This window comes from Suricata suricatta, chromosome 8 (genome assembly GCF_006229205.1).
Source record: "Suricata suricatta isolate VVHF042 chromosome 8, meerkat_22Aug2017_6uvM2_HiC, whole genome shotgun sequence".
Lineage (NCBI taxonomy): Eukaryota > Metazoa > Chordata > Mammalia > Carnivora > Herpestidae > Suricata > Suricata suricatta.
Genome location: NC_043707.1, coordinates 69,140,985 through 69,153,713, shown reverse-complemented (window position 1 = coordinate 69,153,713; position 12,729 = coordinate 69,140,985). Strand labels below are relative to the sequence as shown.

Here is a 12,729-nt window from a genome sequence, read left to right as displayed (position 1 = left end):
CCTATAATAGTGTCTGGTGCATAGCATGAGCTCAGGGAATATTTGTTGTGGTGGTTTTTGTCAATGAATATTTGTTAAAGGAAGGAACAAAGGAAGTAAGGGAGGAGGGAGGAAGGAAAGATGGAAGGAAAAAGTTTTGCTTTGAAGAGGAAGAGTTAATATGGTAGTAGATAGCATCAGGGAAAGGATTTTCTAATCGAAGAGAAATTTGGAAATGTCTCATTGCTGAGGAAGGGAGCCAGGAGAGGCTGAATATACAAGAAAATGGACTGAACTAAGTGAGAATGTGAGAAAAAATGGGACCCAGAGCACAGATGGTAGGATCAGCACCGGATAAGCCCAGGTCTGCAAAAAGCAGATTTAAATCCTAGTGAAAATTGTATCAAGTCCCCAACAGGAGTGGATAGGCTAAAAATTACACATGGGATTCATACTGCTATGCAGTATTTGCCTCCTGAGGCCTCGGGTTTCCTTCTGCATGACTGGACCTGATTCTGCTCTCCTACCAATCCTCCCCAATCCGCCCCACCCCCCTGGAGGAAACGAATTAAGAATGAATGCTGATGCAGATAGGTCATGGACCTTTTGGTGGGATCCCAGTTGGGAGTGCTCATCCGTTAGCTTCTGTTTTTACATTTTGTTTTGTTTTTAACAGAAGTAAAAGATGAGGTCATTAGCTATTATTTAATTGTGCTGATAGTGTTGGGTTTAAGGTGTAAAGAGAAAGGAGGTTGGATATTTTTATTGTGGAGAAGGGGAGAGAATTAGGAATTGCTACTGTGGTAAAAGGTAGAAAAAGCTCCTTAAGGCATTATGGAAGGATAAAAATCTAGTTAAGGTCAATGATATGCATTCATGGTTGTTGGTATGTGCACAATTGTGCATTTTGCTAGAGCAGTGCTCAACAACCCAGGTGTAAAATTTTTTTTATGTCTTTGAGAGACAGAGACAGAGAGTGAGCTGGGGAGGGGCAGAGAGAAAGGGAGACAAAGAATCTGAAGCAGGCTCCAGGCTCTGAGCTGTCAGCACAGAGCCCGATGTGGGGCTTGAACCCATGGACTGTGAGATCATGACCTGAAACAAAGTTGGACGCTTAACCGACTGAGCCACCTGGGGAGCCCCAGCAACCCAGCTGTAAACAGGAGCTTTAATCCCAGGGTGGAGTTTTAGGGTGTCTTTTTTGTTGTTGTTGTTCAGGTAGGTGAAACAGAACAATGGGCAAGTTATCAAGGCAGCAAAAGTATCTTGGCTGAAGTAATAGATGAAATCTAAGCTGGGTACAGAAGGTGTAAGAGGACCAATAGGAATAAAAGGCTCCAGGGACTACAGCAGTGATTATCAAAATTCAGTGGGTGTAAAAATCACCTTGGAAAGGCCATATCCTGGAATTATTTTCAGCAGGTCTAGGGTGAAGACCAGATTATCTATTCTCATAGATTTGATTCTGCTATAAGAGTGCCATACACCATTTTTTTTGAGAAATAGTGGATTTGAAATTATAGTGAGTTAAAAAAAGTGACATTTTAAGAGCAGATGAGACACACAGAGAGAATGCTATTAGGATAGGTGGTTACAGTGTGAGATGACTAATTTATTATCTCAAAGTTGGCACAGCTTTAAATGATGAAGGTTCAGGGTGTGCCCAAGAGGGTAAGTGGCTCACTAAAGGTGAGGAGGTCAAAGTGCTAATGGCCTAGGCAGTCTCCGTAAACCTTGAAGCTACTCCAGATGATGGCAGTATCGGGGACAGAGAAGCAAAATTGTGAGCAAATTTCAAACCCATTGGTAAATGAAGGGGAGAGAACTACATGTGGGTAGACAAAGCAAGAAAATGGAGTTGAGGGAGTATAACTGGCTAAGAGTTTTTATACAGGGTGAAGTAATGAAACTAGCTAACTTTAGTTGAGTGTTTACTGAAGTTTTACAGATATCAATCTCTTTTATGCTCACAAACTTCATCTGAAGTAGGTGCTGTTGTTTTTCTTTTTGCATAGTCTCCATGCCCAATGTGAGCCTTGAACTCATGACTCCAAGATCAAGAGTTGCATGCTCTACCAACTGAGCCAGCCAGGGATCCTAAAGTAGGTGCTATATTTTATTCCCCTTTTATGATGAGGAAACTGAAGCAATAAGAGGTTAAGCACCAACCAGCTTCTCACAATTCTTAACCAAAATGCTACACTGCTTCTCATAAAATGGTAATGGAAGGTGTTTTCATACATTTCAACTGAAAAAAACAAAACAAAACAAAACAAACCAGTGGGGTTAACATTTTGGAAAATTCTCTCCAAATTTCATCTGTACTGAAATACTTGTTTTTCAATGTCCAGCAGATGGCAGCACTAAGTAACAGTTCCTTATTAGGTCATCTTGTAGAAATAGTCTGCACAAATCAAGACTTCTGTCTATTCCATGCCTTAATGATTTCTTCAGCAGCATCCAATGTACTATCTTTCTGTAAAGAAGTGAAGTAATCATCATTACATATCAAATAAATTCAAGATGAATTAAAGATTGAAATATGAAAAATACACCAAAGTCAATGGATCAGAAGAGTCATGTAGTGATTTGGAAACCAAGTGCTCCTCAACTCGATAACTTGAGCCGGGCCCCGTTGGGCTCCAGTCTGTCCTTGGCCTCTCAAGCGCCAAACCCCAGAGGGTTCATTCAGGGATCAAGTCCTCCCAGGAGATGAGTCACTGGAACCCTTGCCTGCATTAAGCCACAACTCCGGGAGGTACGAGGGCAGAAACTGGGAAATGGCATTTGTAGCATCTTCCCTTACTTGATGGTGTTAGTACACAGATTGCTAGCTCTTTAAAGAACCCAGCGGCAAATCAAACAAATCAACCATTTGTAATGTTGTATCCCATTACTTCCTGGCTGGAAAGGTGTATGAACCTCATAAGAATTCAATGTTAGAGGAGCTGGGGAAGTGTGACACCAGTCACTACATCATACTGTTTTGTGATACTGGCTGCCAGTTCATTGTTACTACCCTAAAACTGAAAAAAATGTACAAAATTAACTGCCATGGCGCCAAAAAAGCATCACCAAACCGTATAAATGCAAATTAGACTGAAAACAGTTTAACCTGACCCCAGGCAAACCATGTTCACCAGTGTGGACCCTCTCACTATTTATAACCATTATGGCAGCACAAGCAACCAGTGGTGCCAGACCCAGACTCATAAATGACACTGATGCCAGCAGCAACAGTAACGGATATGCTGATGGGATTGATAATTATTATTTTTGCTTCCTTATTTCTCACCTCACTCCCTTCTGCACATGACCTGACACCCTCATGATGTCCAGCTATAAGCATCGGAGATTATAGGACTGATAGTCAATCTCCAGTTGATATATTTGATGTCTTTAGGAAAGGAATTCATATGGGGGAAGTCCTTTTCATTTAAGTAATTTATATATTTATTGATATTTATTTATCCAATATGAAGATTTCTAAAAAAAAATTTTTCCTTGCTGCTCAGAAAAAGTTATTGAAAATACTAGTTAACTAAAAGCACTAAAATCTGTGAAATCTGTCTTCTGCTAAAATGACATTTACAAATATGAAGGTGTGTCTTTCTGACACACAATTGTGGTGAATGGTACTAGTACTAGCTGGCATTTGCCTAATAGAAAATAGGCAAGTTGAGCAAATCCTAGCCACCATTCATTAAGTTTTAGATAGTAGTAGAATGATGTGTTCACTTAAAGATAAATTTGATAAAGCAGAAAAAAGTATGAAACATAATAGCACTAAATGAAGACTTCAGTGAATATCTGATCTAAACGAAGAGAGTTTTTCAAAGTAAAAATACAAAGGCAGACCTACACAAGGAAAGCAATCAAATCAATATATAGTTGCAGAAACAAATCAGAGAGAACAGAAGAGTTTACACTGAGTAAGAATCATCTGCTCCTCCTCTCCTACTCCTTCCTACTATTCCCATCATCTCCCAAGTCAACCTTTTATGGCAATTTCTGGTTTTAGTTCTGGTGGTTACCTCCAAGATCTAAATTACGCATTTGGTTCTATTTCCTTATTTACAAACTTCAGACAAAATTCACTATTCTCTGCTCTGGGGGAAAATTCATTCATCCACACTACTCTGCCCATTCTCATCAATGTTTCATAGCTATAACTACTAATAAAATTCATTTGCCTTTATTTTTTATACTTATTTATTTTTGAGAGACAGAGTGAGACAGAGTGCAAGTGGAGGAGGGAAAGAGAGAGAAGGAGACAGAATCTGAAGCAGGCTCCAGGCTCTGAGCAAATGTTCAGTACAGAGCCCGATGTGGGGCTCAAACTCACAAACTATGAGATCATGACCTTAGCTGAAGTCAGATGCCCCCATTTGCCTTTTGAACAGGTAATACCAGAATTTGGTATAAAATTAAATTGGTGGATAATTTTCTTCTGCTTTTGCTACTTCTTTTCTTTTCTCTTCCCTCTCTACAGAATGATTTAATCCAAAAGCCATTAGGAGGGACTGAGTGAAGCAAGGTTCATATCTGAAGGCAGGGGGAGCCTGGGCAGCCTGGTGCAGGATGTTGCAGCCAGCGTGGGGTGAGGAGGGTTTCCAGTGTGGCATGAGGTGGTGATGATGTCAGTGGCAGTGCTGACTGGAACAGGATGTCACAGTCTAAGCAGGGTAAGCCAGCATCTCCATGGCAGGATGGCTCTGTGCTGGGCATTGGAACCTAGACAGGATAAGGCAGGCATCAGCCAAGGTAGACAGGCATGGGGTGTCAGAGCCCACGAGGGGTGAAGGAGTCCTTGCTGTAGGTGACAGTGGCAGCCTGGTGTGCAGTGCTGGAGTCAAAGGAGGGCATCTCTGCAGGAGGTGACAGCAGTAGCAGCGTGGCACAAAGTATCAAAGCCTGAGTGGGGTAGAGGGTGCTTGTCAGGGGTGGCAGCTGGATGGGCAGTAGCTCATAGAGAGGGACTGAGTAAAGAAGTGACTACATGAGAGCCAGGTGTCTTTTCAAAGAAGGCAGTTACAAATGTGGAAAATCTTTACGCACAGGTCATGTGCAAGTAAATCCACAGGGGGGAAATTCTAGAAGTAGAATTTCTGGTTTAAGAAGCAGGTGCATTTACATTTGGATGGAAATATTCTAACTGCTGTTAAGAGATTTTACAAATTATACCTCCACTCTCTATCTATACGAGTGTCTTATTGAAGTTTTTAGTTGTTTGGTTCTTTCCAATCTAATAATAAAATAATAGAATAGAATTTTGTTGCAGTTTTAATTTTCATTTTTTATAATATGAGTAAAGTAGACCATCCTTTCATATATTTGATAGGTGCTGAGAATTTTACACATAACCATTGTAAAGTGCTGCTTTTTGGCTTTCTTTGCCTTAAATTTAAACTGCTTTCTTTCAATTTCCATTTTCTTGGCATGTTTTGACAACCTTTTATCTTTAGCCTTTCCAAGAGGTTGAATTAGGTACACTAACTTTCCCGAGAGACTTCTTTGGGTTGCTCCCCTATCTCCCACTACTGAGTGTTGCTGTAAAGGAGGTGGGTCAACACTGACCCTCTGCCCTGCCCCCAAGAAGGCTTGGGATGTTTTTGTCTAGATGCCAAAATATTGTTTCGTTATCTCAAGTCCAAAATATCTCGGTGTTAATGGTTCTGTGACAAGTTTGCCTGAGACAAGGCATTCTCTTTCAATTTTAGATTTGTCTGTTTTGCTTGTTTGTTTGTTTAGTGGAAAGCATTCTCAAAATAAAGCTATAAAATGCTTTTCAGGTTCCATTGTCCCCCCCCCCCCCCCGCCACCCAACCACCTCCCCTACCAGGGGATTCAACGTATTTCACTTGTCTTCCACATCTATAATTTTTCTAATATTTTAAAAATCTATTCCTTTCTACTCTTTCTTGCTTCGTTTCTCAATCCTTACTATGCTTACAGAAGTACTGAGTGTTCTCTGTGCCATTTCTAATGTCACTACAATTGCCTTTTCCCCTTCAATTTTGAACCTGAGCTCTGACAAGCTGCCTTTTCATCTTCTTATATTATCTGATGTTGTCTTCCCTGAACTTTTAAAATCTCTGCTTTAATCTCATTTTGAAGGTTTTGGACTTGAGCTATCGATTTTTATTCGCTTTACAGCAACATTCTTCTGGTTGAATATTCTCTTTCCACACTTGTCCTTCTTTGCACCTTTCTCCTTTTTTCCTTATAGATATCTTCTTACAGATTCATAGCTGATTCCTTTTCATTATTCATTTTTGATTGAATTACTTTTGTGAGCTCCCACTGCTAGCACACCTACTGTTCGCATTGTTCTGGGTAATGAATATGCTACCTACTGACTCTGTCTATGGTTTGAAGATGTATCTGCAGATCTGTGTAAGAGAGGAGCCAGTACAGCACTAGAAGCCAGGAGAAATTCTCCTCGGCTCACAGTGAGGTTTAATATGACTGATGTGGACTTCAGTGGTGAGGGAGGAGGGTACTTTTTTCTTCCTCCCAGCTAATTTAAGTCGCTACCTGGGGTGTTTGGGTGGCTCAGTCAGCCAGCATCTGACTTCAGCTCAGGTCATGATTTCACTACTCATGAGTTCAAGTCCTGTGTCAGGCTCTGTGCTGACAGCTCAGAGCCTGGAGTCTACTTCAGATTCTGTCTGCATCTCTCTGCCCCTCCCCTGCTCTCTCTCAAATATAAAAAATAATTTTTTTAAACAGAAAAATTTAATTTAAGTCACTGCCTGCAATTTAATATATCTTACTCTATATTGCCCCAATAAGGCTTTTAGCAAAAATGAGAGGAGTGAATGAGAAAATCTATAACCCAACTAGAGTCTCCTTTCCACCCTGCCCCACACAGGGTCTAGATACAGCCGTATGTTCCTGTCCGGCCTTTCATGATGCTAAATGAGTCTGGAGGAGCTCTCTCTGCCAGTGCACTTATTGTCCTATTCTTCTGGATGAGCAGGTTGCCTGCTGGCTCTGTCAGTAATTTGAAGATGTAGACACAAGAGACTTTCAGGATGTCTTCCCTCTACCATTACTTTCACTGTGCTTGCCAACTCTTCTTCACTTACTGGGGACTTTGTGAATTTGTTTTCCATTCTCCTAGTTGTTTTGAATACCTTCCAAGTAGACAATGGGGACAGGCTGTGTTTACGATTCTAAAACAGGAAGTCTTATGTTACTTTTTCCTTTTATTAGTTCTGTTTATAACTTCAAATAATACACCTCTATTTCTAGATCCACTCTAAGATGAGAATATTAATGGACTTACCCTTTCTTCTACATTTCAGTCAATTAAATGTTGACATTACTAGATTGTTAACATTTTTATTCTCTTCTGGATAAGTCTTCCATAGTTTGTCTATAAATTGTCTCTAAAAGTTGAAAACAATGTTTACATCATTCTCACTAGGTTTATAGATGAGTGTGTTTGTAAAAAGTTTCTTGAACATATTAAGCATGTCTTCAGTGGCAATAACACCTTAAAAATAGCAATAATATATATGCCTTGATTTTTTTTTTTAGTACAGGTCTGATGATCAGGAATTCATTCAGCTTTTATTGGTCAGATATGTATACTTCATATTCAGTTTTAAAGCCTATTTCCCTGGATAAAAGAGTTCTGGGCTTATACATTTTTTATTTCAGCAGTTTCAGGATGCCATTTCTTGTATTCTGGTCTCCATTATTTCTGATGACAAGTTGCTAAATTCATATGCCTGTGAGGTATAGTTTTTCTTCGACTTTTTTCAAGATCTTACCATTACCCTTGATTTTTAGCTTGTGGTTCCTGCTTGTGGTTCACCGAGCTTTTAGATCTCTACGTTGCTTTTTAAAAAAACACAAGGAAATTTTGGTATTTACTTCTTAAAATATTTTTTCTGCTATATTCTCTTTTTTTGGTACTCCAATTAAATGTATATTATCACTTGATATTGTTTCATATACCTAAGGCTCTGTTATTTCTCAAAAGTAATTGTTCCCTCTGTTTTTCAGATTGCATAGTTTCTATGAATCTGTAATTAAGGTGGGTCCTTTTTCCCTGACAGCCTCAATCCTTTCTGTGTTAAGCCCCATGTATTTTTCATGTCAGAAATTAAAGTTCCTAAATCTCTTAAATTGAATGCTTATAGTTTTAATTTGTTCACTTAATATGATCATATTTTCTTTTATTTATTTTTAATTAATTAATTGATTATTTTTCAGAGAGAGCACATGCATTCACAGGGGAGGAAATCATGACCTGAGCTGAAATCAAGAGTCAGATACTTAACCGATTGAACACCCAGGTGCCCTCCTTTAATTTCTTGAACATGCTTGTAATATCTGCTTTAAAGTCCTTGTCTACTAATTCCTCTGTCTGGTCACTTTGCAATATGTTTCTACTGACCGCTTTTTTTCTTTTATTAAGGGTCACATTTCCTTATGGCTTCACATGTCTAGTAGTTTTTTGTCTAGTAATTTTTTATTACATGCTAGACATTGCATTGTCACATGGTAAGGAGTCTGATAATGTTGTAATACAGTTAACTCAACACTCAAGTGTTGAGCTTTGTCCTTGTAGGCCGTTAAGTCCATGGCAGCACGCCAAAATTAAAAAACTACATATAAGCATATCATTCCTAGCAATAGAAAAAAAGGTGCTTTATAAATCAGAAGGAAAAACATCATAAATGTGTTTTTTAATAGAATAGGGAACTTACTTTAATGAAGCAAAATCTCACAAACTTCTCAAACTGTAATATGGTCTCTGCGTTACAGAATGCAGAAACTGGGATGGCTGACAGTTTCTGAAAAATAAATAGAAAAACAAAATGGGAAAACCATTTCTACTTCAAATACTAATTTTAGGCTGATAAACATTAAAAACAAATAGATACTTCTAAATATTCACAAGTTCCAAAAAGAAAAATGGTTATAGCACAATATCTCAAAGGCCAATAAACATTACCTTATTTTTAGTCATCCATTTCACAAATTTATAGTCATAAGGTTCATTGCTGTCCTTCATATCAGAGAGGTCTGCATCTAAAACAACAATGAAGATTAGATAGCCTATGTATTATATCTGAGGCCAATATGTATTTCATTTAAAATCTATCAAGATTCAGAATGTTTTCAGAAGATATTCAGAAAACCTACTGGAGTCTCATACTACATGGTGGGGTAAGAAGTGAGAAATTTGCAGGTAAGTTTTATTATCACTCTAAGCAGAACTCGCATATATAGAATCATGTTTGTGCATATAGATCTTAGAACTGGAGAGGAGTAGGAAAAGGGGAGAAAAGAGGAGTGCTGACTCTCCATCTAGAAATAATGTAAAAGTCAATGACCATTATTAAGGAAATAACATCTAAACTTATAGAGTATTCATTAGTAGTACTTGTATCTCCAAATAGTCACTCATTACTAGATTATAAGCTCCACAAGGATAAAGTATCTGTATTGCAACCTATCATTATTCCCAACTCCTAGCTTAGTGTCTAGCATGTAAGTAATGAAAAGCATATCTGTTCAGTGACTAATTTAAAGCTATTCATCATTTATAAAGGGAGAATGTCTGTGTAGATCTTCCAAGATATCCTGTTTACTTCTTTCTTCTATATTATGCTTTTTAGACAGTAAAAAAATTTTTTTGGAAAAACTTCAAATATGTGTTCCACTCTTACCTCTTGCTCCAATCTTGCTTTAAGGTCTGGGCAAGATATTTTCTGGCATTTAGTATCAGTAATCTACATTTCATATTGTTTCAGTTTTATTAATTTATATTTTTAGATCTTTTTGAATGCCCCAAAGCAACTAACATTGACAGTTAACTGTAATCAATAAAATTTTATAATTTATTGCTCAAAGCAAATTGAGGCACTTAGATTTCATTCATTAAATACTAAGTCTCTTCAAATTAACAGTGTAAAAACCTTGACATTGAAAAAAGCTTCATCTTTGTTTTTTAAGTCTTACTATGTTTTTACTCAATGATTTTATTTCCATTTTCTCCTGTGCTTTAGGAATGTAAAATTTCCATACAATAATGGTAACAGTATACTACCATTTATTGAGCACTTACTATTTGTTAAGCATGAAAAAAGATAGCTATCTTCACTTTACAGATAAGGAAGTTAAATTACTATTTTAAGTTATATGTATGCACGCGCGCGTGTGTGTGTTTATTTCAGGTTTGGTTCTAAAAAATAACACTTAAAGTTAGACTTTAATTATAAGTTATGTCAAGCGTTCAAAGGCAACCCAGAGAAAGAAGTGATTACCTACAGCAGAAGAAAAAAGAAAAGCAGGATAGTAACTAACTGTAATTGACACTGACTGTACTACTCATTTATTCTTATAAAGCTTAGAAAAGTTGAGTTTATTGCCATGGTGCTCAAAAGGAAAGAAGGGAATAAATACAGTTCTAAAGATTTTACAGTTAGAAGAATGTTGGAATCTACTTCTTTAGAATACTTAAGTCAGAGATCCTCAAAATACCTAATCACAGTATTTCTTTAGATACCAGTCTGAACCATATTATAAGAACACTAATGTATTTATCTATTAAAATCAAAATTGGTTATTGGTTATTGCATTCTCACTTCTCCACAATTTTGGACCATATTATCTCACTAGAACAACTGCAATCATCTCCCTAGTTGTCATGTCTTCTTATCAAATGGTCCCCCTTTTAGTTCTAAGATGAAGCTAACTAATCTGGAGTTGCTTAATATAGCAGAAAAAAAAGACAAATTCATTGGTTAGGACATGGATATCTGGGTTAAGAATCCAGCTCTGCTACTAAGTAGTTTATTAGATTCAGTAAATTTCTTGATTCTCTTTCCTTCTCTCTCTCTCTCTCTCTCTCTCTCATCTTTCTCATCCATTAATGGAAATATAATGGCACCAATCTCATTGGACTTTAGTGACAATGGAATATTTGTAAAGCTCTTAGCATAATACCCACTATGTCATAAATACTAAAAAATATTCACCAGTTAGCTATTGTTTTGAGTTGTAAAGGGAGTTAATCACTATGTCCACGAATCTTATGGTCTATTTTCATTTTTAAGTTGCCATCAAATGAAAATGTTGGATTTTGCTTTTGTATTTAGCAAATGGTGGGCCCAAACTCTAATACCTGGAAGAATTTCCACACTCAAATTAATCTGAGCAGATGAATGGGTACAAGAGAATGAACTTGTTCTCCTATGTAGGAAAGTCTTATAGACATTAATATATTTCCCCCATGGGTGAAAAAGGATTATAAGAAAGTGACATCTATTTTTCCCATCATCACAAATGGTTTTCTAACCAAAATCCTTTCTGTTTCATTACAACCACACAAGCTCAAGATCAGAGACCTAAGCTGGCATTGCAAACAAGGTGGATTGACTGAAGATAATAAGGGAAACTAAGACTTAGTGCAATAATCCACACAAAGGCTGCATCGCTTCCTTTTTGATGTTTTATGTTACAATGCGATTAATTTCTTTTAGAATTTATTATCTGGAACAATTTGGTTCTAGGGGAGAATTATTCTTACTTTCCATTTATCCAAGAATTAGGTAACTAATTTCATTTTCTACTTGCTCTTGCAGTCGCAAAGTTCAGTCCCAAGTTAATGCTAATTACAATACTGTATTGAACCCAGGTGACTAAAACATTTGCTTCCTCCTCGTTTTGTGTGATACCGATTCTCTGTTACATAAATTTCTATTTAAATATTATTATACAGAAAATATTTTAATATGAGTTAACCTAAATGCTTTTTAGAAGCAGATCAGGTATTTAATCAATTATTTTTAAAATAATTCATGTCGAAATCTTATGGAGTTTCAACTCAAAAGCAAAATTATGCATGAAGCAAACTGTGACATTTCTTTTTATCATTTCACAAAAGGAGCTGTACATTTGGACATAACACAGGAAAAGTGATTTCCAAACTTCAGAGTATAGGATATCTCAAGGGGTTTTAGATGAGAACAGAGCTTGGGAGCCAAACATATTTAGCTCTCAGGTAAAAGGACGGCAAAAACCTCTGGGCATCATGGCCTCCTGCTTCTCTCACAACAAATGAAGAAATAATAATCACTGTTTTATTTTAAAATCAAGTTTCCAGCCTTATAAAATTTGGTATATATAAAAGGCTTTTCAAGTTCAGTGGAATATAACTTTACTGTAATAGAACCCTGAAATAAACAATTTGGCTATAAGTTCTGTCAGAATAAATTATGCTTTTAAATATACCATAATTAACAGTATAGTTTTTTTTTTTTAAATAGACTATATACAAAATGTTATCTTGCTTCTAACTTTAGATTTGTATGGCATGTCAGAATCACATATAACAGCTTCAGTTAATATAAAGACCATTGCTTTCTGGAGACAAAATTACTTGGAATCTAGTTATGTGACTTTAGCAAGTTATTTAAAGCTTTGTAAGTGTTCATGTCTTCAAAAACAGAGCTAACAACACCTTCTTCAAAAGTTTGTATGAAAGTGCTAGGCATGCAGTAGCCTCTCAATAAATATTATTTTCCTTCTTTACTTCATTTCAGTAAATTCTAAAATAGAAAATATTCCCTGATAGCATCAACGTTTTAGAAATCTCATCTTTCTTAAGTAAAAAGGAAACAAAAATTTTACTCAAAGGAATACAGGGTATATATATTATTTATGTGTATTAAACTACACACTAGAACAAGATAGCAAGTTTGATGTGTAATGGAATACCTGTAACCA

General features: G+C 36.8%; 1 protein-coding gene across 1 annotated transcript in view; it reads right to left on the bottom strand.

The window, feature by feature from the left end:
- Positions 1–1,570: 1,570 nt before the first annotated feature.
- KYAT3 (kynurenine aminotransferase 3) overlaps positions 1,571–12,729 on the bottom strand; it is a 66,635-nt gene continuing 55,476 nt past the window's right edge. The window contains exons 13-15 of the mRNA XM_029949035.1: positions 8,951–9,027; positions 8,703–8,789; positions 1,571–2,455 (exon numbers count right to left, since the gene is read on the bottom strand). Coding sequence (XP_029804895.1) covers positions 2,393–2,455; positions 8,703–8,789; positions 8,951–9,027 — 227 coding nt within the window. The 3' untranslated portion in view covers positions 1,571–2,392. The remainder of the gene's footprint in view (positions 2,456–8,702; positions 8,790–8,950; positions 9,028–12,729) is intronic.